The sequence below is a fragment of the Pieris rapae genome, chromosome 20 (assembly GCF_905147795.1).
Source record: "Pieris rapae chromosome 20, ilPieRapa1.1, whole genome shotgun sequence".
Classification (NCBI taxonomy): Eukaryota; Metazoa; Arthropoda; class Insecta; order Lepidoptera; family Pieridae; genus Pieris; species Pieris rapae.
In genome coordinates this window covers 5,954,046-5,979,220 of record NC_059528.1, presented here as the reverse complement: position 1 = coordinate 5,979,220, position 25,175 = coordinate 5,954,046, and the positions used below count along the sequence as shown (strand labels likewise).

The 25,175-nt window shown below is 32.0% G+C and overlaps 3 protein-coding genes across 8 annotated transcripts in view; 1 reads left to right on the top strand and 2 right to left on the bottom strand.

Moving 5' to 3' along the window:
• Positions 1 to 5,079, top strand: part of LOC110995735 (kinesin-like protein KIF21A) — a 58,725-nt gene extending 53,646 nt beyond the window's left edge. For 2 of the 3 annotated variants that reach the window (XM_045632524.1, XM_045632526.1), the window contains exons 24-30: positions 92 to 281; positions 1,109 to 1,243; positions 1,807 to 1,949; positions 2,289 to 2,452; positions 2,650 to 2,864; positions 3,311 to 3,471; positions 4,246 to 5,079. In XM_045632524.1, the coding sequence (XP_045488480.1) occupies positions 92 to 281; positions 1,109 to 1,243; positions 1,807 to 1,949; positions 2,289 to 2,452; positions 2,650 to 2,864; positions 3,311 to 3,353 (890 nt within the window). In that variant the 3' untranslated portion in view covers positions 3,354 to 3,471; positions 4,246 to 5,079. The remainder of the gene's footprint in view (positions 1 to 91; positions 282 to 1,108; positions 1,244 to 1,806; positions 1,950 to 2,288; positions 2,453 to 2,649; positions 2,865 to 3,310; positions 3,472 to 4,245) is intronic. The other variant, XM_045632525.1, reaches the window with a different exon arrangement.
• Positions 5,080 to 7,500: 2,421 nt separating this feature from the next.
• Positions 7,501 to 19,479, bottom strand: LOC110995740 (U2 snRNP-associated SURP motif-containing protein). Its single transcript, XM_022263038.2, has 17 exons — positions 19,128 to 19,479; positions 18,708 to 18,801; positions 18,339 to 18,528; positions 17,877 to 18,039; positions 16,718 to 16,883; positions 16,345 to 16,508; positions 15,571 to 15,636; positions 14,938 to 14,981; positions 14,176 to 14,396; positions 13,229 to 13,340; positions 12,509 to 12,751; positions 11,435 to 11,621; positions 10,311 to 10,497; positions 9,563 to 9,725; positions 8,657 to 8,834; positions 8,035 to 8,183; positions 7,501 to 7,771 (listed from the first exon to the last, which is right to left on the bottom strand). Exons 1-17 carry the CDS (start codon positions 19,200 to 19,202, stop codon positions 7,561 to 7,563), a joined length of 2,613 nt encoding a protein of 870 aa, XP_022118730.2. The 5' UTR covers positions 19,203 to 19,479; the 3' UTR covers positions 7,501 to 7,560.
• A 1,763-nt stretch (positions 19,480 to 21,242) lies between these two features.
• Positions 21,243 to 25,175, bottom strand: part of LOC110995731 (beta-arrestin-1) — a 77,291-nt gene continuing 73,358 nt past the window's right edge. For all 4 annotated transcript variants that reach the window (XM_045632492.1, XM_045632493.1, XM_045632491.1 and 1 more), the window contains 4 exons: positions 24,726 to 24,869; positions 23,587 to 23,673; positions 23,391 to 23,510; positions 21,243 to 23,122 (listed from right to left, as the gene is read on the bottom strand). In XM_045632492.1, coding sequence (XP_045488448.1) covers positions 23,035 to 23,122; positions 23,391 to 23,510; positions 23,587 to 23,673; positions 24,726 to 24,869 — 439 coding nt within the window. In that variant the 3' untranslated portion in view covers positions 21,243 to 23,034. The remainder of the gene's footprint in view (positions 23,123 to 23,390; positions 23,511 to 23,586; positions 23,674 to 24,725; positions 24,870 to 25,175) is intronic.

Sequence of the window (25,175 nt, the reverse complement as noted above, 5' to 3'; positions counted from 1 at the left end):
ATAATGATGACTGCAATGGCAAAAGTAGAAAATGTTATAGTAATATTTATAAAAAACGTTTTAATAATAATCATAATTATTTATGACTTAGATCGCACAGTCCGCGGTTGGGATTTGAACGTGGGTAGGGAGGCGTGGCGGGCGTGGTGTGGGTTCGGTGTCAACGCCCTCAGCGCGGGTCAGGGCGTGACCGGACATGACTCTAGGGTGGTTATCGCGGCAGCCGGATGCGCTGTCAGACTCTTTGATACCAGGAGCAACGCACCAGTGGCTACTCTATGGTGAGTATATATTTAACTTGATAGTTATAGAACCATTATATTCTCTAGAATTTTTAATAAAAATTTACATTAAAACCTTTTTTATGAGCTGATGAAAGTAGCTGTAAACTGCGTCTATGTCTTATTTATAAGGCAATTTTTTTTCATACATAACTTCTGCCTCTATACCTTTGTAACAATGGACACGCAAAAGAAATTTTCTTACAGTAATAGCAATTAACTTTAAAACATTTTAAATTTAGTTTAGGTGAATTTTCGCATAGTGTTTTTGAATACAAATGAAACTGTATGCTATTGATATTGTTAAAATATAAGTTGTCTATAATTTATCCTGTATAAAATCTATCGTGTTCTGTAGTAAATTTCGCGCCTTTCTATGACTGTAGTAACATCTCTCTCTGCTCTGTGATATAATAATAAGACAGATTATTGTACTAGATAACTTTTATTACCCAAAAGCAAATCCACTAGTGTAAGGGCCTGTTTCACAATGTCCGGATAAGTTCCAAATAAGCTATTTGTTACTTATTGGTAGGATAAATAGTATTTTTGCGTTTCACGACTGTCAGATAGCGCTATACGTCATGAAATTCGAAGTATCTTATTTGGAACTTTTATCTTTCGAATAATTTATGTGTTGCATAGCTATTTGGCACTTTATCCATGCATTGTGAAACAGGCCCTAACAGTAAAAAAAATAGTTATTTATTACAGCTCTGATTACAAGAGAATTGCGATAGCGTCATTCTTTCTATGAATGTGTATTCATCAGTCTTGAATCCCTCTTGTTCATTCTATCAGCTGATGTTAATGATGTAATTTTCCAGGTCTTCTGGCGCAGCGGGTGCAAACCAAGCCCTAACTCGCAGCGTTGAATCCAGTATCACAGCGATTGCGTTGACTGAACCACAAATACTCTACACGGCAGCGGGAGACAAATTACGTGTTTGGGATTTACGAATGTATGTATCATTAGTAGCATGTAATCTGTTTTAATCTAACGCTAATTCTTATATCTACACAGGTAATATTTTCATATTAGTTAGTTTGTATATAAACTCTTTTGCAAATGAAACGGGCACTCATTGTCCGCCCGAACCCAATATATCCACTATCTCCGATTGAAAACGATCTGTTGTGACAGTCGATAGATCTTCTATCTGCATCGCAATAACCAAATCCTACGAAGACAATTCCTTTTTGGCAACGGATAGAATGCAATCTCTTCGCTCTATACACTCATATTTGATCATGAAGTTAAAATCTTAGAATATTGGCACAGTTGAACTGTCAATTTCATACAAAGGTCTATCGACAGATGGTTATTACAATCCGTCGATTGGTTATTGGCACACTTTTATCAATATTTGGATTAAGATGTCTATCTCAGAATGGATTGAAATAGGTTAATATTCATTACCATAATCCTTTATATATATTGACTGTCCTACAATCATTCTGCGGGTCTGTAATCCTTAACAATGTACGTTAATAAAACATATTTATAATCAAATAAAAATTACAGGCTGGAATGCGTGTACAAGACATGGTCGGGCCACACAGCCCCTGTAATGTGTATGGTTCGAATGTCTTTGCCCCAATGCGATCGTCTCGCTACGGGCTCTAAAGATCACTGCGTACGCGTCTTTGATTGGACACACGTTAATGGTGAGTGGAACTAATTAAATCATCATTATTATTAGGTTTGGTGACTTATTGTTTTAGTTCAGAATAGGTTTAAAATCCAGGTAAGGTTTTTAAAAAATCCATAAATACCATAAATCTGATAATGTTACTACAATTTATTTCACACATTCCGAGCTAGACATTTCATTTATTTTTCCACACGGAAGCTTTAGCACGAACAACACCTAAAGTAAAAAAGTTCTGATAAATATTTGTATCACCGACAGTTTTCTTCTCAAATATTCTATGCTGTCACCTTTGGTAGAATTATAATTGTATCGAATAGTTTCTTCAAATACAATTTCTTTTTGTACATTCCAGGTGTATGGGAAGCGAGCAACCGCCGTCTCCTGGAACCGCCCCACTACGATGGTGTACAGGCTCTGGTGCTGCGAAACAGCTCCAGTGGGGGGGAACTGCTGTACAGCGCTTCTAGGGACTCCAGTCTTAAGTGCTGGAGGCTCTCTGATAACACGCTGGTACATGTAAGTAAAGCAAGATACTAGTTTTAATTTATGTTTTATATACGCAATATCTATTGTGTATATAAAACTTGTGTGTGTGTGTGTGTGTATGAGTGTGTTAAATGAAGAGCGAATGAGACTTGGACTAGCTGCAAACTCTATAAAGCCTCATTAATCAAACAAAAAAAAATCTAATGATAGTATATATATTTTGTTAGAGTGTAATGAACGCTCACAAAGGCTGGGTGACCGGCATTTGCGGAGTGGGGGGACTCCACAACACTGGTGGGTGGATCGCCAGTTGTGGGCGCGATCAGGCCTTGCGTCTTTGGAGTCCCTCGCTGAAGCCAGCAGCGCCACCAGCCCCCCTGCCGGACTTGCCTCACGCACTCGCCGCCTGCAGTGCCACCGGATCGCTTTATACCGCTGGAAGGTGAGGTCCCTTACTTTTGACATCCTGGTCCTTTGGGAAAATTTTTCAAAATTCTGGTATGAAAAACTTAAGTAACATATATAATATACAGTATTTTCGAAGTAACACGACTAGAATTCTCTCCTTTTGAAAATGTCCATGGGCGGTGGTCACTGAAAGTCTGGCGGGCCAGCTGCCCCTTTGCCCCGTTTTAAAAACAATTGTAATCTGTTGTCTGTGACAACGTTCTTAACAGAACTTGTGAGATTTGAGTTTGGTTCAGAATTCATATATTCTACTTTGTTTGGTGTAGTTTCAAAGGCTTGAATACATCATTGTCAAATAAATTTCATAAAAAAATCATATATTTTGCTAATTATCAATTTAAAAATAATAATTACATACAGAAATACGACAATATTATTAACCTTTAAACAAATTAGTTTTAATATCTGAGTGTGTTGCAGCGGCGGCGAAGTGCGCGCCTGGAGAGTTCTTCTCGACCCGTGAGCGACACACACAGACACACACTTTCCCACACATACACACACAAACACAATTTATTTTGATTTTCCAAAATTTGTATTACAATACACAATGCTCTCGAATTATTGGCCACAATGTTAGGGTAAGTATCAAAACCCCGAACTAGCTTGCGCACGCCGTCGCCGCTTCACCACTTGTCATTACTAACATTACGCTTAGCAATAGTCCGCTAAAATCGAATACATTCGTTATCAAAGGTTTTGTATTTTCTGGACTTTCCTTTGAGCACTATTTATAGTCTTCACTTTTATTATTCTAGCTAAATGTCAGATCTAGAATTAATTTATCACAATTGGTTCTATTTATTGTAAGATTCAAGTCTTTGTTTTTGTGAAGTTAAATTTTGGATTCTTATCGTCATATTATTTTGTAGTTTAGTTCATACACTTGTTTTGTGTGATTGCACTGTTATATATTTAAAATTCTGATAATTGTTTTTTTAATAGTATCGTCTTCAAGTAGTTCATTTTAGTGTTTTCGTATTAATGGGAGAATATTAGTATCTTGAAAACATTCATCTGAATCTTAATTCACATTTTGCCTCGTAACTAACTTGTCTGTGTGATATTAATAGCTTCGTAGATTATCTCTCACGTTTTTATCGCATCTATGACTTAGCTTTCAGTGTAGCGCTACGTTTTAAATATTTTTCCTCATAAATGTAGTTGATGTGTATGTATCACGATCAGAATATTAAAACTATTAAGAAATTCTATTTTTTAATTTCTTATAGCGCGAGGCTTTTGTCTTTCAATTGTATTCATCTTTTCTCTATTGTCTGTGTTATGTATATTGTCTATTGCTATTTAGTTTATATTATATACGTACGCATTAACGTATACGTTTGTTCGTACAGTAGCGGACGCGTACGCTGCTTCCGTATACTTGCAAACAGATGACATTCGGAAACCACAGGACCCTCAACGCCAACTCGTCGAGCATGGAGGTGACGGAATTCGGATAGAGATGTCTATTACAGCAGTTCCTACTGAATTTACTGTTTTGACTCAAAAGATTTCGGGATTTTTATGTGACGACTTTCGACTAAATATGAAATAATTAAAATATTTTCTTGTCAATTAATCGAGTCTTAACATCCCTTGTTTGCGTATAGAGGCTCTAAATTAGACAGATTTATTAAATAAAAACATGTACTTTCATATACAAATTACAGTCCAAACATTTAATGGCGGTAGATCAGAAAATCATATGAAACTTTTAACTCTGTCACGATTTGGTTCGACTATAATTTGATCTCTATTGGCTAAGGTAGTGTAAGTTGATTGATTTAATATTCAAACCTTGCTTTATGTACTATGTACATTTAGCTTCATGGCCTTCAATAGAAAATAAAATTCAGGCGATTTTTTATCTCAACGCCTTCGCTTAGCGATAAACTGTGATTAGTCCCAAAATGAAACTTAGATTATAAATTCGTAGAGGGAAAATTTGTTTTAATTATTTTATCTTAATATATATTAACTTATCAATAATGTCGTGTATTTAATTTGGTTGGCGTCATTTTGCGAATGCAATCGTAGTAATATATGTCACAATAATACATATATTATAATAGCCAAGCCTTTGCCAAATTTTACGCACAAGACCTCATTTCCTTTATCAATGTTTTGAACACATAACTAAATCAGTTTTATTTCACTATTTTAACTTAACTACGCACTGTCTCTTTCTAATTATGCGATGAAAGAGACAGGCTTAGTTAAGCGTCATAAGACTGTTTTAGTTTTTGGATTAGATTAACTATGTAATCGATAAATATAAGTAGAGTTGACAAAATGTAGTCTGTGATGGATCATCAATTATATTTTTATACATTCCTGCGCTACGGGTAGATATAGCGATTTGTAGATTTAGGTTTTATTAATATTTACACTCTGGTGAATTGGTATAAATAAATTTATAATCTATACTAAAATATCCAATCGTTTTTAATGACGTTATTAGGTCATCCTTTAAAAAAAATTATTGCCCACGTCCGAATAGAATTAAAATATAAGGTCTATTAAACAATGAGACTAAAGAAATAAAGACAATTTTTTTAAGTAGATTTGATTCATTTGATTGGTTGAAGGTGAATTACCAAACTTACCTATTTTAAACAGTATTATTTTTGTGTCTGTGTTCATTTTTTTTATCTAGATTATTTTAACAGGCTATGCTTATTGAGTGATTATCTAGGTTTTAAGTTAATGATTTATATTTGTTAAGTAAAAATTTAGCTGAATTTTATTGTTATATGATTTTATCTATAGGAATTCATGCAATACTTTTTAGAACTGAATCTCTTCATCATTAATTACTAGTCAAGTTTAGAACGAAGTATTTTATTGTTTTAACTTTTACTCAATGAATTTTAATTTAAGGCTTAAAATAGAAAGTAATATCTAAGTGCATCAGACAATATATTTTTATTGTATCTAATCAGTGTTATATTGCTATAGAAAGTATTAATAATGAAATTATTTTATTCGCAATTATACAATGTACGGTTTAATTTGCTTGTTTTGATTCTTAATTGAATAATGCTAATAAATTTGATACAAAATGATTTCGTTTTATTCCCTATAAATATGTTTTGCTGTTATCAATCAATATCAATTCATTTGAAGATTTATTTTGGCGGTTGTTATGTAGCCGTATATAATGGAATCTGCAATCTAGCCAGTCAGCATTTTTTATTAACCTCAATTTAGATATTAACATTCGCATACAAATGGGTAACATCGGATGGTTTAGCCTATTTTAATTAAATTCCAATTTCAGTCCAATTGGCAATTCGATTAAGCATTTATATGGTGACAGGCAAACGATTGGGAATAAAATCCTGACACCTGCCGTTAGTCTTTTAGCCTTTGAATGTTTTTGTAAGCGTTTTTATATATTTCGTGAAAAAATTTAAGAAATATGAAATCTAACCTGGTTTTAAGCACATTAATTGCAAGTATGCTGTTACAGTTAATTCAGCGATGCTGCACACGAATATCTATTAAACAATTGTATATTAATGTTTTTTTTCGTTTCTGTGAATACAACTATGGCGGAATTGTTCTTCCTCAAAAGACTAGGGCGCTATAGTATAATTCTTTAAGGTTGACTATAAATAATGTTTTCGTTCTAAAATCAACTCCTGGCAATAAAATTATATTTAATTGGCTGACGAGGTCTGTATATAACACGTAATGTCAATTCTTGCACGAATACTAATCTAATACGATACGAAACTAATCACCCAAATAATAAGTGGTCGGTAATAAAGATTTATAAAATAAATAAAGTTACAAATGTAAAAACCTAATAACAAATGTGACCTCTTGACAAAACCACAACTTGAATCTTTCTGGGCATTATTTCAACGTTTTTTGTTTTTTATGGAATCTCGCTGTTGGCCTTAAGGGCCTTTACAGTTCAGCACGGGCTGTTTTGGCGAGCTTAGCTCAGCCTGAAAAGGTGGAGTTCCGTTCCGTCTCGTGTCACCTCTACCAAATAGAATTCCAGCTTCATTAGAAAAAAAATTTTAATTTCATGAAGTATACTTACCCGGCCCGGGTGGTAACTTCGGATATTTTACAACCAAAAGCCGTCCAAAAGCTAACAATTACTCGTCTTACTTCTGAGTCCAAACTTGACATCATTGTCTCTGGACAGTAGTAGTTCTGCTGTAAATCTCAGTAGGGCTATAATTTTACCGGATCTTATCGCTTTATCAGTTAAATTAGAATGTGTTTAATGTTAAATAAGCAAAAAGTTTTAAAATCAGTAAAAAATGCAATCTTATTAGTTTTCCTTCGTTACTAAAAATTTAAATTTGGAACGTAAATAATAATCATGCCAGGATGCTTCAAGTGAGGCCAATAATCGTCTAACTAGTAAAACCTCTTTGTTTAATTAAAGAATAGTGAAATTTTTTTTAAAATATTAGATCATATAAAGTAATATATATCCAATCCAATAAAGTACGTTCGACACATTCATCATATACTTATATTTAATTTAAAATATTTATTTTCATAATTAGAAGTGCAATGAGTGAAATTAATTATATATAAGACGGGCTGGGTATGTATAAGGGTTAGGGTAGAATAATACAAAATTTATTTATCAATAATATATTTTACACGAGTAATGGATATCAAACGTAGTTCTGCAAAAATCAGTATTTATATTTAGCGTGTTTCGAGTGCTTCCGATGATGAGGGGGCGTGGCCGGCGATCGGCGTCTTCTGTCCCTCTCTCTGTCTCTGTCTCTTTCCCTCTCGCGTTCTCTCTCCCTCTCCCTTTCTCGCTCTCGTTCTCTTTCCCGCGAACGATCCGCCTCTCTATCACGATCGCGAGAACGGGAACGCGATCTTGATTTGCGGTCTCTGAAAAATTAAGTAATTTAATATTTATAACTAGGGCTAATGAAATGGTTTGATCAATTTCTGTTCAGCAATTACAAGGATTACATCAAAAAAGGTACTAAAACATAACGTTGAGTTAGCGTCAAACTATTGTTATGTTATGTAATGTATATAAACTATTGTAGTTAGATTTTTATCTGTAGTTTCTAATACTGTATTAGAAATTAGAAAATGGTTTTTTTTTAATCATAAAAGTTTTGGTTAGTTCCTCTGTAAAGCCTTACGAATATCTTGATCGCTTATGTATAGGTGGTGATAGTGATGGGTCCCGAGATTTCTTTGACTTCCTTGAACTGGTGGAGTGTGTGTCTTCGTCCCGCACTGGGCCAGGGGACAGCGCGCCAGGAGACGTTTCCTTCGCCTCTTTAATTGCCTGGGGATATTTACAAATTAGGATACAGATATAAGAATAAATTGAAATATTTTTATTTATTTTATTTATTTATTCATAAGAAGATTCACAGCACAATACAAAAATAGATGAATATATACATAACAACATGGGCCAATTATAAATCAACAAATAGTTCATTTTATATAAATATATATAACAAGAAGGTACCTAAACATTTCAAAAAATTTTAGTGTTAAACAAAACAATAAACAGAAAAACAGAATTTAATTTGTTGACAATGAAAATGAAAATGAAGTCAATACATTTCATTCATCCTGGTTAAAATAATTTTGTAGCACACTCCACTGTCTCCACACTCCAAGCGAACATATCAATGTCCACCGTTGAGTTAAAGTTGAAATATATGTAGTATAATTCTGATAATAACTTACATGAAAAAATAAATTTAACTACAATAAAAAAAAACAATTTCTATATGACCAAAAACCAACCTTCTTAATAAGTTTCCGCCTGTAATGCTGTATCTGCTGTTGGGGCGTGAGTGCCGCTCGGCGTACGCGTACGCCGGTCTCCAACTCGTCCGCGTACTTCAACACGCGCACTTCGATCTCCCGAAGCGTTTCTCGCTTTAGGGTACGCTCTTCTGTACGTGCTTGCGGAGATTCGACCCTAGACAAAGTAATTATATATAAATAAACAAATAATTATATTACTTAGGGCCTGTTTCACAATGTATGGATAAAGTGTCAAATAGCTTTGCAGCACATAAATTATTCGAAAGCTAAAAGTTCCAAATAAGATACTTCAAATTTCATGACGTATAGCGCTATCTAAACGCAAAAATACTATTTATCATACCAATAAGTAACAAATAGCTTATTTGGAACTTATCCGGACATTGTGAAACAGGCCCTTAGATTATTGACTATCTATAATGTTAACTGATGTTTCATTTCAATAGTCTGTGGAAAAGACGCTACTTTTGGCTTGTCATTTGAATTTGACTTTTTAGTAAACATTTTGGATTATAAAAGAAATAGCATAAGTGATTGTTATAAAGTAAAATAACAAACTCTGAATGATGTTTCTAAAAATACATATTTCATATCATATATATGTCAACATTTCATGAATACGCATACTTATTCATAGGAAGCAAGGCAAGCGTACAAAATACATAATCACTAAACATTAATATATATACGTTATTTATATGTTTTAAATTAGAAAAAACGAAATTGCGTTTCTCTGAAAAAACTATGCTTTAAAAGCATGTGAGGCAGATCCATTTTATGAGTCTCCATATATTTCCAAAATATAGCATGATATTATATGAATAAATGAAATTAAAAAATATTCCTAGACAATTGTTTAAAGCAAGCATTTTTTCATCTCACCCATCATTCTGCGCAGTAGGCGTGGTAGGGGTAAGTTCCTCGTCGTCAGTATGCGCCTGCGCAGGTTCAACACTTTCCCATTTCGAGGGAATGAACCCTGCTGCAGGCCTCTCCGCACCAGATCCTTCTGCTTCTAATGGGACTCCATCTATGTCTTCGTCCACTACAGGAAAATTATGAAAATATACATTGTTATACTTACAGGCACAATTATGGTTCATACTCTATTTCGTATCTCTAATCACAATCTAGCCATGATCGCTGTCAAACTTGATATAGAAAAATGGTTTGACAGCTTGTAAATAGATGTTTTGGACACTCCAGAAGACTGGATACTGTATTAAAAACGTTGTCTTAAAATTAAAATAAATCTCGAAAACAGTTTAAAATATTTTCTTTCAATTCCAAAAACACGTTTTGGAGTTGGTTCAAAAGAGAAAAAATAAAAGATGTATTACTATTACGTATTTCTATAATATGATATAGTATAATAATAAACCCCCTGGCAATTATTTTGATTACATATAGATAATTTGTTTATATAATATAAATGAACAAACTTGTTTTTTTTATCAAACAGCAACAACACAAACAAAACGTAATTAAACATAAAATTAATTACGCTAACAATTAAAAAAATACTACTTTAACAAATATCTCGAAATCTAAATAAATTTAAATTAAACTTTACATTCAAATATACTGACACGAGACTGATAACTCACATTTAAAATAAAAAAATACAAACCAGGCACGCCATCAATATCTTCAACCGCAGGCGCAGGCATGCGTTGTGAGGCAAGTCTCCTCAAAGCAGCGCCATCTAGTGGCCCTGCCCCACCCTCACTCCACGATCCTTCAGAGCCTGTGGACCTCGGAGACCCTTCCTCTTCCCCATCTGATGCTTCTTTGGCTTCAACCGGTTCTCTATCGCCCTATAAAATGTCTTATTAGAGAGTACATTTTACGGCAAGTGAATTTATTTGTCTATAAAGCTATGTTGATAAAGAGTTTCCTACTACGAATATAATAATAATATTTATTTGCAAGAATATGATACAATAATGATTTGGTAGTACAATCTAGTGTTCGCATATTCTTATACACATACAATGGCGTGCAAATTTGTCTTAAATTTAATTTTACATAGATATTACTTGAGTCATAATATAGTCAATCCTTGTAATATTTTATCACTTCATCATAAATTATTGAAATATATGATTACGTTATCAAATTAATAATCATTATAATAATTCACGACAAGTCAATTATTAAAAAGTATTGCATTTTTTTACAATATTGCATTATTTGTGAAATTCATTACTTATTAAAAAAATTTTAACTGAATTAAACGTTTATTATCGTAATTACGCTACGATTTTTATATAACAGTATAAAGTTAGTTATATACACATTATTTATTCATTTTACATATTATTTATTATTAAAAATTGCCATTCACATTTCAAATTTTATTTTATTGAAACTTTATCGACACTCGCACGTAAAATTGGTTTTATTCGTACCAAGCGTATACGTGCGTAATCGCAGGTAACATAGAAGTAGACTGTAGAGCGGGTTCTCTCGTAAATCGTTATATATTTGTAAACATTAAACCAATTACAATTTAAAAATAGTTTACAATAAGTACTTTAATGTTTGTAACTCTAATAAACTACGGCAGAAAATTAATTAAAAAGTGCTATTGTGGCGATGACATTTCAGGAGGGAATAGAGCTGCAGAATATTACAAAAGACTAGGTTACTTCATGATGATCACTGTAGGAACTGAAGATAGCTATGCATCCTACGTTTAGCAGAGGTCATTACAAAAATGTTCGGACATTTAATTACTCAAATTTTATTTACCTTGCGAAGTCCCATAAATACATCGTTAATATGTATCAACAAGTCCGTTGGGTACACAGCCCAATCGGCCCAGGCTTGTAATATCCGCGTGACTCGAGTGCGAAAGCCTTCCTGTTGAATGCGTGACGTCATATTAGCCCACGCCAAGTGGCAGTGACGCATTATTTCTGGTAAGCGTTGTTGGAAACTAAAATTTTATATATTTATTTATAACTAAAAATTCTAGAAAAAAAAACTATAAATATTATAACAATCACATCACTATATATACACATCAATATAAATAGACAATAAAAATGAGACACAGAAAATGAAAAACACAAAGTATGCACCTTTTTTTTAATATGCAAATTTTGAGACAAACGGGCAGGACGTAAAATTATATGGCGAATACGATATCCATTGGTCATATCACTTACATTGACAGGAGGCTTTGATTACTTTTTAAGAATTGGTACGCTCTTTTCTTGAAGGAAGGATATCCTCTCATCAATAACCCTACTCAACTTCTTAAACTGTTAAATATATTTTCAGTTAAAAGATAATTGTGACAAATAATTTTCAATAAAATAAAATTGGGACTATAATTTAAAATGTAAGCTATCCTATCTCTTAAGTTGGACCAGACTGCTTACGGTATGCCAATTTAATTTAAAATCGGTTAAGTAGTTTAGGAGTCCATTGCGGACAAACATCGTGACAGGAGATTTATATATATTAAGATATTTAAAGAAAAACACTTTTTAACGGATTATAGTTATGTATTATTGTATTTAAACTTATAATTATTTGTACATAATTTTAAATTTAAACCGACGTTTCGCGTGCTTTACAGCGTGCGTGGTCACGGTGACTGAAGACAAAGGTGTTAAATGTCAAAAAGTATTACAGCTGCAGAAAATGTTATGTTATCTTAAATTTAAAATTATGTACAAATAATTATAAGTTTAAATACAATAATACATAACTATAATCCGTTAAAAAGTGTTTTTCTTTAAATGTGTAAAAGTTATGTTAATAAAAGACAATACTATATATTAAGATATCAGATCAGGTGAAACAGTTAATACTTACGCATTCCTAAAAGCGCTGGCATTCGTGAGTTTTGCACCTGCATTATGCAAAATATCGGAAAGCAAGTAAAGTCGCGCTATTCTCTTATGCGGGGCCGTGTTCTCCCCCGAAAGGGATTCCAGAAGGCATTGAGCGACTTCCCCAGCGGCTTCAGCATGTTCCAGACACCATGCCATCGCCTCTCCAATACTACTCCGAGTTGGAGTTAGGTGACGAATTATGTCTTCAAGACGATCGCGTTGGCTGGATGAGAGCATATTAGATGTTAAATTAACAAAATATAGACTAATAAACTTTATTGATGACCGTGTCATATCATATTTTGTTACCAATAAAGTTATATATATAAACTACGGAATTGTATACAATTGTATAAGTGCGTGTTTAAAACAATTTTTAGTGTCACACATGTCATAACACGCTGTGTATTTGAGTGTGGCTGAGAGTTGTTATGAGCCTGGCTTTGGAATCTGTCATGTTAAAATATGTAAAATCCTCTGTGAGCTAAAATAATTTATAAATAAATTTAAGGTTTCAAAAAGCATTTCAATAGTAATAATAATAATGATGAATCCTAATTTATTAATTGAAACATTTACAAAACAAACACACACTTAAAATAAATAGATTACATATATTTTTCTAGTGCATTTTTCACCCATTTAAATAGCATTAACGATTATTAAACTAGAAAAAAGGGAGTATACTTGTGAAACCTACTTATTAGAAAGGGTCCCTCGAATATTGTCTTTAGGATCTCCTTCCTCTACCAACTCGTCTGGCATTCCTGCTGTGTAGAGATTCATCACTGGCGGACGCCAGACGGAACCACCTTTAGGAATATCGATGTTTTATTAAAATAAAACTAGAGTACATAATTGGACTTTTTGATAGTATGAAAATTAAGTATTGAAAGAAAAATGTGGCTTTAAAAGGCGTATGCAATAAAATATTCATTAATTTATCAAAAAAATCTGTATTTTCTATTTTTACAAGTGATACAAAGTTAGTCGAATCGACGATGACGTACCATGTTTGTAATAATATGTTTTTCTTCCTAATACTTACTTTGAGTTTAATGTCATTGGAGGTTTCTATAAAAATGTATATATGTGTTTATTTGTGTAATTTAGAAATTACATGAAACTCAAATGTTGTTTACGTGTTTAATGAAATTGAAATGACATTTAAAATTTAACAGAATTAAAAATTACTATAGCCAAAAAATCTGAAATTGTTCAAGAAATCTTGTCAAAAATCTATTTTACCCACACACAAAATTAAATAAAAAATTGTATTTTATTTGAAACAAGTATATTTCGTCTATTAATATGTCTTGTTAATAAACAATTTTAGAATTTCCAATAACATATTAAATTTGTTTTACATGTTTTTTTATAATAACTCTTTTTTTTTTCAATTAAAACAAAATAACTTAAAAACCTGTGACAAAATTATGAATGTTTATAATTTATTTGAGAAATTTCTGCTAATAACTGAACTCTCTAGAACCATTGATATCTCTAAGTATTTTATATACTACATATACGCTAATTACAAGATTTTCTTTCATCCTTAAAATTTATGTGAACCTTTATGACTTTGTAAGGTATAATTTACAATACACAAAAAGTGTTGATCCATTTAAATATTATTCAAAATTTTACCTTGAAACATCCTAAAGTCATCCGGCGACCACTGTTTGGGCGAATCTCCTTGGAGCATAGAGTATAACTTCCAACGATAATAAACGTGCGCCGGAGATTGATTCTCAAAGAGAAATGTGAAAAACGGATTGTTTATCTCCTTATTCATAATTATTGCTTCGAACATCGGACCCTCGCGAATCACGAATTCAACCATACGATGAATTAGCATTAAAATGTTTCTGGAACATGTTTTATTCATTTAACATCTACTTGTCACCCAGGTGTTCAATAAAACATTCATTTTCCAAAACGTAAACAATCGTGATATTAACATTTTTATAAAGGCCAACGGGAAGAAGGCCATGATAAGTGGACACTTGGATTTCTATGAATCTCGCGAGTACGTTGTCGGCTTTTTTAATTCTTAACCAGACAATTTTCAGATCCTGTCTTAAAAAACGCATATTTGTGGAGTGACAAACTTTATTGTAAACAGGAAAAGATGTAACTCGGTTTTTGTATTCCACTTCAATCTAGGGGCAAATAAGCGTTCGGGTGGCGTAACAAAGGCAGTAATTGCAACCCATGTAAACATAAGTTGGTGCGTTGCCGGCCTTTGTATAAACCAATCAATTGTATTATTTAGATAATTCCAAGATTTTGCGAATTATCAAAAGTCAATCACCTTCATCAGAAGATTAAATTATCGCTCTATTAGCGATTTTTTTCCTAGAAAAACTACACACAATTGATAAAATAGGCCTGTTATATTTAACATACCTTTCTGTTGGTATAACCACTTTAACTATTGACTGCGACAGAATCTGAAACAAGATATTCATATAAGAATCACAAACAGAAAATGGGTAAACACAATATGTTTTTTCTTTCTACCATCTTAAAAAAATATATTTATACCATATTTTTCACTAAGTATTCTCTACAATGAAATCAATATTAACTGGCCAAAATAGTAGCACACACACAAATACAACCTCAGTCTGGACATTAGTATGTTTCGTGATGATTTGTTTTTAATAATAGGTATACAACCTACTGGTGACCGTCATCAACTATTTGCTTTATTAAAATTTAAAATATATACTCATAAAGTAAATGGCCGTGAAAATTTAGCAACATTGAAATTCTACATCAAGACATTTGCAGCACGAAGATTTATAAATAACCCTTGCGGGGATCACAAAACCTTTTGAAGGGCCCCGCTTGGGCATTTTTAAAATAGCGGGGATCTAGTATGATTGCTGTTGACTAAGCTAAACTATCACATATCAACAACGACAATTATTGTAAAAAAACATTATTTTTTGGTTTTATTTTAAGGTTATTTAATGTTATTAACTTCATTATTGAGTTAATGTGTGTGTTAGTGTGACAATATCATTTATTTTTTACCTGTTCATAATTTTCCTTATCTTCTGGATCACTTGGAAAATATTCCCCTGGCCGAAGGCGTGGTACCTGCCAATAAATTTGAAACATTTTTCAAACCTTTTATACTCGACCAACGGTTAACGGCGAACATTTCTTTTATTCATAAATACTTATTAATTTCATTTCTAGAAAACTGTATACACAATCTTAACTAACCGTTAACCTAAAAGATGTTGAATTAGTTTAACATTAAAAAACAACAATTTTTAAATTAAAGTAATATTTTGAAACAAAGCAAAATCATTTATTCATTTAGGTAATACAATGTACACTTATGAAGTTAAAGATAATCTATTACTAATTGTACATAATAAATGCTTCTAATTTTACATTTACTCCCAGTTCCTAAATCTTAAATAAACTCACCGCCAGAGTTTTTTATCGCCAAGTTTTTTGTTTTAAATTAAAAAAAAGTATATAGATCATAATATACATACAAATATAGATCTTACAGTAATTTATTTATTTATTTACACTTCGTTGCTAAAGAAATACAAATAACACAGTATATATAAATTACAAGGGATGCAACGGGCGGCCTTATCGCTAACAAGCGATCTCTTCCAGGCAACCCTAGTAAGAATAGAAATAAATAAAAAAACCCGAGTCCTGGATTCAACTCCATGGAAAACTGTTTCAGACGACCTAAATACCATGAATATCAATGAAAATGCCTGAACTAGCTACACTAGATTAGTACAGTAATATAAACTATAACTATACTATAAATCATACCTTATCAGCAAGGTGTTTGGGCGGCTGAGCGTTGAAGGGCAGACCCGAGGGTGGCGGAGGCTTAGTCGGATTATGCAGGGCGGGCGGGATGTAAATAGGCACAGGCGGAATTAGTACTGCCTTACCCCAACCCAGCTTCATCTCGTAGTTCATTATCTCTTTCCCTAGAATAGTTTAACCAAAGTTTTTATTTACAAAATTATTATTTGACTCTAAATAAATAGGTAAAAACTTTTTGGTATATATTAATGTTCTCTAAGTATATTTCTTTAATCAAACCAAACTCTTCCTTCATGCACTTCATTAGGTATAAAATTTCATACCAAATGTTTTGAGATTAGAAAATTTTACATTAAAAAGACATTCCTCCTACCATTGATGTTGCGTAGCGCTCTTTCTCCATCCTTCCTGGACATGAAAGCTACAAACCCACAATTTCTCCCCCGAGCCTTCTCCTCATCAGACCGAGGCCACATTATTTTTATACTAGCAAGTGGACCATACCGTCCAAATATCTCCATCAACTGCTGCTCTGTAATCTGTAATGGTTAAGTAAAGATTTACACCTAAGGAACTAGTAATAATAAAGATTAATAGCTAAAAAGGAAAAAAATAGAACAATAATATGTATGTATATAATAAAAAAGTAGTAGTATTAGTGAGATATTAAAATTATACACCCAGCTGTTTCTGATTGAAAACATATTCAAAAACTAGAATGGAATGAACTTAGAATAAAATAACATTGTCTCCGATTTGCAGACAATGTAGAGTTCAAATAAACTTGAAGAAATGATACAAGACTAAAATGAAGAAAGTGTGAAAGCCTTACAATGAATCCAAGAAAAACAAAGCTACTATTAAATTCAATACCATTCAGTATTAAACTTAATAACCAATCTATCGAATATGTATAAGAGTACTGAGGAGATGTCACTGTAACTGATATAACCACCAGAGAGATCAAAAGAGGAGTAGCAAATGGATGGAAAAGCTATTGGACACTGAGTGAGATCATGACACAAATGTAATGTACCCTACCTTACCCATGGCTGTGAATCTTTGCATGTGAAACACTGCCATGAAAAGCATGCTGAGAATAAGAAAATTAGACAAACAAAGAAACACATTCTCACTAAAATAGCCCAAATCAAATGGAGATCCATGGGTATGTTCAGGAGCCCCCATGAAAAATTCCATGGCACCATAGGGACAGTAAACAAGAAGAGGCAGACAACAAATCAGAAAAGAGAACAACCTCAAATTAACAGTAGGCTACAACAGAACTGAAGAACTGAAGAAAAGTGGAAAGGGTTAGAGACTTTGCCAAGATACACACCAAACTTCAAGATATACTGTTGTGAAAATATATAAAAGATCACAGTCAGTCTTTCAGAATAAAGAGGCTTTATTATTAAAATTACAATCAAAAGCATTTGACTTACAGAAGATCTTCATTAATCACTAAGTACTCGATACATACAATGCTTTGTTACATATGCCAAAATAATTAAAGTAAGTGTAGAACTTACCTTTGGATTTAGATTTCCTAAATATAAGTTTGTTGTATTAGGATCTCCAGTATCATAGGAGCCTACATCTGGTATACTATCAACAACAGGTTCAGCAACAGCTATGCCACGGTCACGAAGAACATTCTTATACTTGTGGCGTTCTGATCTTTCTTCTTGAATTCTATTTTAAAATAATATATTTTTAATTATAAATTATTGTCAAGAAACAAGTGTATAAACACTAAAATATGCTTAATAACAGGCATTTATCCCATAGTAATTATTAATAAGATTTCTATTTGAGAGTAAGAAATTTTTTTTATTAAATAGCAATGCCAATGTTGGCTGAATGATAATTATTGTTTATCAATAAAAACACAACATTTATTATTTAGTAAAATATATAATTTAAACCAATAAAAGAATTCAAATATATAATGAAGCTAGGGTAAATACAAAATTTTAAGTATTCATACTCACTGCCTAAGCTCTTCTTTAAAAAGCTCCAAGTTACTTTTTTTCTTCTCATTTCCCTTTTTGTTACGAGGTCGACCTGGTGGTTCTGGTCTAAGAGCAAGACTCCTAACAACCTCGGCTTCAGTAATTCCCCTCTTATCATCGAGCCTTGATATAGGTTTATACAGCTTACCCCTTTCAGATGTATCTTCCTCTTTAAAAAAAATCATCAAAGATTAGCTCTCAGATAATCTTAAGAATGATAGTATTCTACTACTCATTGACATTTAAAAGACTTTTATGACTTTGACTTGAAATTAGAACATTGCAGTTCTCTCAAACTATTCATGTAAAAATAACCTCTAGATATATATAATCAAAAGTATAACTTACTCCTTGCTCCAGCATCATAGGTGCCAGCTTTTACCCAGACCTTAGAGGTGCTGCTCGGAACTTCTTGGAATGTCTCCACAAACTCTTTAAATACCTAAGGCCACAGTAAGTATACAGTAAGTGTTTCTGATTTTATAAAAGTATAGACATAAATAAGTACCTAGGTAGCACAAAGCTAGATAACAACTACTTATCCTAACAGACATATACATTTTTCTAACAAATAGAACTGTTATTCTTGTAACTCTTAGAAATAATAAGTCTGTTTGTAAGGTGCAAGTTGCTACAAACTAACTGAACTAAAATCTATCCAAACCAAAATAGCATTATTATTATTTTTACTTTACAAATACAAACTTTATTTATTTAAATTTGTTGAAATATTTCTGAAACATCTATGTCAACAATTAAGTAACTGACATGAGCTGCTGCCTCCTCTTCTTCCTTCTTCCTTAACTCCTCAAGCTCTTTCTTCGTTAAGCCACGATTACTCATAATTTTAAAGTTTTTGCCTATAAAAACATGATAACTTTTACTAAGATGAGTAAATTAGCATCTCCTAGACTCTCGTACTAAAACCATCAACACCGATAGAACTACAATTTTAACCTTATATGCCACTTCTAATTTCAAACATTAGGAGAGGTGGAGAATTGGTGAAACTTGTATTAAAATAATTCGATATCCTTTGTAAGAATGTTGTTGATTTGTAAACAAGCCTAATAATATGTAACTCTAAGTACTAAGACATAACCTAACACTACCTGCTGTCAATTATATTGTTACTAACTTTTCTGTGGCTGTCAGGTCTCTCACTGATATTTGCTTGAACTGTCATTATCTGGCAATTGACTCGTCAGTGTATACTTAAAAAAAATATATTTAAAGTATAAACTCAAATATTTATTTTTGTTTTTAATTAATTACTTGTTACATGCTCAATCATCCATGTTCTTTTGGATTTGAGGTTCCAACTATGCTAAATTATATATTGTGCTGTTAACAACATGGTTGCGTCTTTACAGTTAGACAGATGATACATAAAGTCGAAAAATCTAGGTCTAAATTTTTTGTGACTAAATAGGTATTTTGGTAGTTCACGCAACCCCCACGCAGATTCTCTATCCAGATACACTTCATTCATTTAAAATGTAGTATCTTAATACGGATGTAAAATAAATAAGATTTTAATGTAGAATTTTTTTTTTCTAGAAATCCGACCCTTTACTACCACCTGACACCGGCTTCGATTTTTTAAAAGTGGAGATATGAACGACGGAGTCAGCGGTGCTGGCACCAGTATATGGTCTCGAATCATGGTATGGATATCCAACGAAATCGAAGTTGAAACATGTGTTTGCAACTTTTTTAGTATTTCCCGCGTTAGCAGTAAAGGCGATTTTCGATTGAAAGGTATTCGAGCAGAGGTTATAATTTTTAAAATGGAAGGAGTCACATTATGTCAACGGGATATTATTTTTATTAAATGGGACAAAAGGAAAATAAATGCCGCTATCGACCGTAAATTGAGATTGGATCATAATCCGATCCATGTATACCGACAGGCGATACACAAAGAATTCTTTATAATTTATATACAATTAAACAATCTGGCAACCCTGCATATAATATTTAGTTTGTGGTGCGGAATGTTAATGTATGTACTATGTAAAGGAATTTTATGTGATATGGGATGGCAGTTGCAATTATTTATTAATTCTTAATTTTGTCAGCTTTGTACGAGATCCTTCAACATTAAAGCGATTTAACATTGTAAGATTTTAATACAGATACTCTTATATTTTACTATTAAGTATATAAGTATTATTAAGTATCGATAAATCAAAAAAAAATCGGATTGTATATCTTCAAGTGTTAGAAAGTTAAAGTCGTAATATATTACTCCAAAGTAAAGATGAAAAAGTAATTTAAAATACTGACGAAACGTCACAAATTACGTCCAAATTTATAAAGTAAAGAGGAATAAAACAATTTTATACATAATTGTTAATATATTTATTGATAATTGAAAAAAAGGTACATCAAAAAGTTTTCGATGAAAAATAATAAGGTATTTTAATTCAATCCAACAACATTGTTTTGCATTGTTGCGAAATACATTTTTAACGTAAGTAAATATTATATTAATAGGTATAATGTATAATATCCTTAACTACATAGTAATATAATATTTTGTACATTGCCAATGCAAGACATTAACCGCAGTTATATAATATTTCAAATACACGTTATGAAAGTGAAAATTTAAAATAAATCTTTATCAATTGTACATTTATAAAATCAAATGTTAAAAGCCTCTGATATATATAATTTAAATGTTTCATGTTGCACAACACCCAATAGTTCCGATTTGATAACAGAGTCTTAAAATATTATGCTCTGAAGTTAGTGGCATATTAACATGACTATTAGGAGTATGATGTCAGCAGTGCAGTTCTATAAAATTATTTTTGCATATGGTCTAACCCGTTCTTGCTAATAAAACCCATATTTAAAAATAAAGGTTTATTTTTAAATCTTGCAAAATCCATGCCTCCACTGCCATCCTAAAAATCCAAAAAATGCCATCCAAAAAATCATAGTATGACTACATGTAATGTTTCACAGAAACATAAAGTGCGATAACCACTGTTCTTATATCCAACATTCATAAATATTTAAAACACATACAAATTCAAATTGACTGCTTCAAAATACCAACTTCAGAGCAACAAGATAATCGTAACTAGTGTGTATATCTTTACGACATTTATACCAATAGACTGACAATAATATGTTTCTTTATCACTTACATCATAAGTTCAATTCACATTTAACTATTTAAACTATCGTTAAGTATAAATTATTATTATTACTACAGAAAAGGAAATCCACAATTTTTCTTCTGGCAATTCCACGACGTGGGGTTGCCATAAAGAATAAAATTTTACATTTAACTTTCGTGTATGGTTGTATAAAATATGTAGTTTGCATGAGAATTAAATATGAAAACGTTTATCCAAAATTCAAAGTGCATAAATCAAATACTTTTTCGTTCAACAAACTTCATTGCAAATGTAATTGACTACAAAGGTAACAACACAATTAAACAATGCTTTAAATTTGTGCACTTATTTTAATGTTGAAAAATCATCGAAATTAAACGGATTAATTTGTGACTGTACAAGACTGTTTCGTTGCGATTTTTGAACGGTTCTTTGCGATTTCAACTAACACAATGAATACTTATGTGATCTTACTTCTTATTTACAAACTAAATCAATCTTATTTTACTATTTTCATTAATCTGTGATCGCGGGTTTACCATATAAGCACAATATAAAAAGAGACGAATACTAAAGATGTGTTTAAAAAGATATTGGCTACTAAAATTTACGTAAATAGTTGCAATAACTTAGGAACAATCATAGTTTCATCAAAACCGTTCTTTTGTATGATATATATACATAATGATGTCATAGAAATTGAGTTTACTTTTTCAAAATTCCTGTGATTGATTCGTCTCTGTGGTAAAAAAAAATAAAACAGTATATGGTGTGATTTAGTTTCTAAACGAGATTTTGAGCGTGAATAACCATTTTGTTCATTACATATTAACTATACATAAAGTAAATATTGAGGTAAATTTAATCTATTAAATGCACATTACCAAAACATTACTACAACTATATAAAAACAATGGCCAATATTTAAAATTAACAAATAAAATTGTACTCGTTATAAAGCTAAATTATAATACCTATGTGCGGAATTAAAATATTTTTGGTAATTTAATGTCCACCCCGTTAAAAATAAATCTTCATATTAATATATTGTGACTTTACACTGTACAGCTTTTGCTTGATTTATACAAAATGCTCCCTTACCACATTATTTTAACTCTATGACGATAAAACCACAAATAGTGCGTAAAATTTCATGTCAAATAAAATACTCAAACGCATTTCATTTTATTTTAGGCATAGCACAGATAACATATTTTTGTATTATCTGTTTACATTCGAACACCAAATTTATATCTATAAACAAGTTAATTACTACACTAAATGATTATGCATTAAAAAATACTTAAAGACAAAGCGATAAGGATTACATTCACCGAGAATTTCATAATTAAACAATGTCATAGACTATAGAGAGTAATGCATTAAGTTTTTTATATCCCTTTACTTATAAGAAATTCATTTTTTAGATTTTAAACAATATAACAGAGGATTCTATAAGTAAGGGGATTTTAATACAACACTTAAGTTGTGCGTGAAATAAGTAAAATAATGTAGACAAGAGAGCAAAGTTAGTATAAGGTTCAGGCATCGGCATCTGCCCCTTTCAGCCTGAGTCGAGCGAAGTCTTCGAAAATTATATCGTCGTCTTGATCTTGGCCGTTTTCATTTCTACTTATAAAACATTTCATTTAAATACATTTGTCAACATCGTACGTCAGTATGACAGCTGTCATTATTTACTCCACAGATTAAAATTAAAATATAAACTCGATGTTTATATTTTACTTTTATTACCAATATGTTTACAGAAGCAATCGAGAATTACAGATATTATGAGAAAATGGATTTCAATTTTCCAATAAATTTTATAATTATTATCTATTTGTATTGTAGCTTGAAAAATAAGTTTTTATTAAAAAAAAACAACGCTACTTACGGTTGAGGATCAAGCTGTATAAGGTCATGATCAGCCGGAGTGGGATCTGGAGCTAAACGGGGAGGCTCCTCTTCGGGCTTCGGATGCATCAGGATGAAGGGTAGCTCTGCGCTAAGGTCCCTGAATAAAGGAATATGGATATGAGGTCACATTATTCCTAATAGTAATAGCATTAGGATATTAAAAAAATGCTTACCCTCCAAGTGGCCCCAAGCAGAGTTTAACTTTTACTTTGTACTGTACAATAATACCGAGATTTTCGCGCTGCGCGGGATCCGCTATTCTGTAATACAATAATTTTATTTATTTATTTACACTTCGTTGCTAAAGAAATACAAATAACACAAAATATATAAATTACAAGGGATGCAACGGGCGGCCTTATCGCTAACAAGCGATCTCTTCCAGGCAACCCTAGTAAGAAAAGAAATAAGTAAAAATAAAAAAAATTATGGGTGCAAGAAGTGCAGAAGTTATATAAAAAACAAAATAAATTTATATTAATATATAGAACCTTAATCTATTAATAACTATATATATTATAATAACTAACTAAAACAAATCTTACAAATTCAAGAATAGCAAATAGAGAATTACATTTACAAAACGAACAGGAGATACAAGAATAACAGAGGTCACGATTGATCAGGATATAATAAGGTTAGGAAATATTTATATAGAAGAGTTTTAAAAGACGATAGGGAGGAATATGTCAATTGTAATTGTTAAACAAGCATTTTTTCCGAACTTGGTACTGAACAATTGCTTTTACAGTTTCGAGTACATGTATTTTGTAATAATAAAAATAAATAAATCAGTGGCACTACAACCTTTTTAGGTCTTGGCCTTAGATTTCTGAATCTGTTTCATGATCAATTTTTAAATCTAATAGGCATGTCGGTGATCAGAATCCAGTGCCTGACACACGTCGTCGACTTTCTGGGTCTAAGACATGTCGGACATGCAATAATAACAATATTAGATAATTTTACACTTTCTAATTGCGTTCTACTGTGTAATTGTCAGCGTATTAAATTGACTTTAGTTGTGAATAAAACACTGCGATATTTTGGCGACAATTCGTCTGCGTCTCATCTCTCTGACGAGACGGGGCCGGTGAAGTCGGTACGCGTTAGAGTGAGATAGCCTATATAGGTATGTTAGTCTGAGTCTGGTAGTGGTAGATTGAATTAATATCAAAGAAAAACTGAATCAACGAATAATAATACTGCATAAATATAAATAAATATAATTGCATAAATTGAGAAAAAATGATATGCAATAGCTTTCCACAGATCCCGAGTACCACATTTTCTATTTTTCTTTCTTACTTACAGCGTACTGGAAGCAAGGTTGGTGTCCTCATGCTTTAACTGTCCATCAAGCGCTAAACCCCATTTATCCTTGTTGTTTGCCAGGAGTGGAGTCAACGTGAAAACCTTGCTCAGCGTAAATCCTGGACCCACTGGACAGCCCTCTCTGAAAACACATTACTGAAAACTACCCTCATAAAACTAAAAAATATAAAACTTGCTAACCATTTATTTTACAACTCTTGATCTTGTCATGTCTATAAATGTTTCATGATCATTTTGTCCCTTACAAGATGACAAACGTTCTGTGTAACGATGTTTTGTTTGCCGTACGAGCGATGCGCACATAGATCCATTGGTGACATACCCGAACGTACGACTTGGGTTTAGAGGTGTACGCTCAGGCCGTAAGGGGAAATTTGCTACACATGTTTGTTAATATAATATAAAAGTACTAGATTTAGAAACTTCA

Excerpts from the sequence above, each read along its gene's own strand:
- LOC110995740 (XM_022263038.2), bottom strand. The coding sequence starts at position 19,202 with ATGAGTAATCGTGGCTTAACGAAGAAAGAGCTTGAGGAGTTAAGGAAG. Across the intron at positions 18,529-18,707 it reads CTATGATGCTGGAGCAAGGA|AGGAAGATACATCTGAAAGG; the intron begins GTAAGTTATACT and ends TTTTTTTTAAAG. Across the intron at positions 8,835-9,562 it reads CCTACTGCGCAGAATGATGG|GGTCGAATCTCCGCAAGCAC; the intron begins GTGAGATGAAAA and ends TACTTTGTCTAG.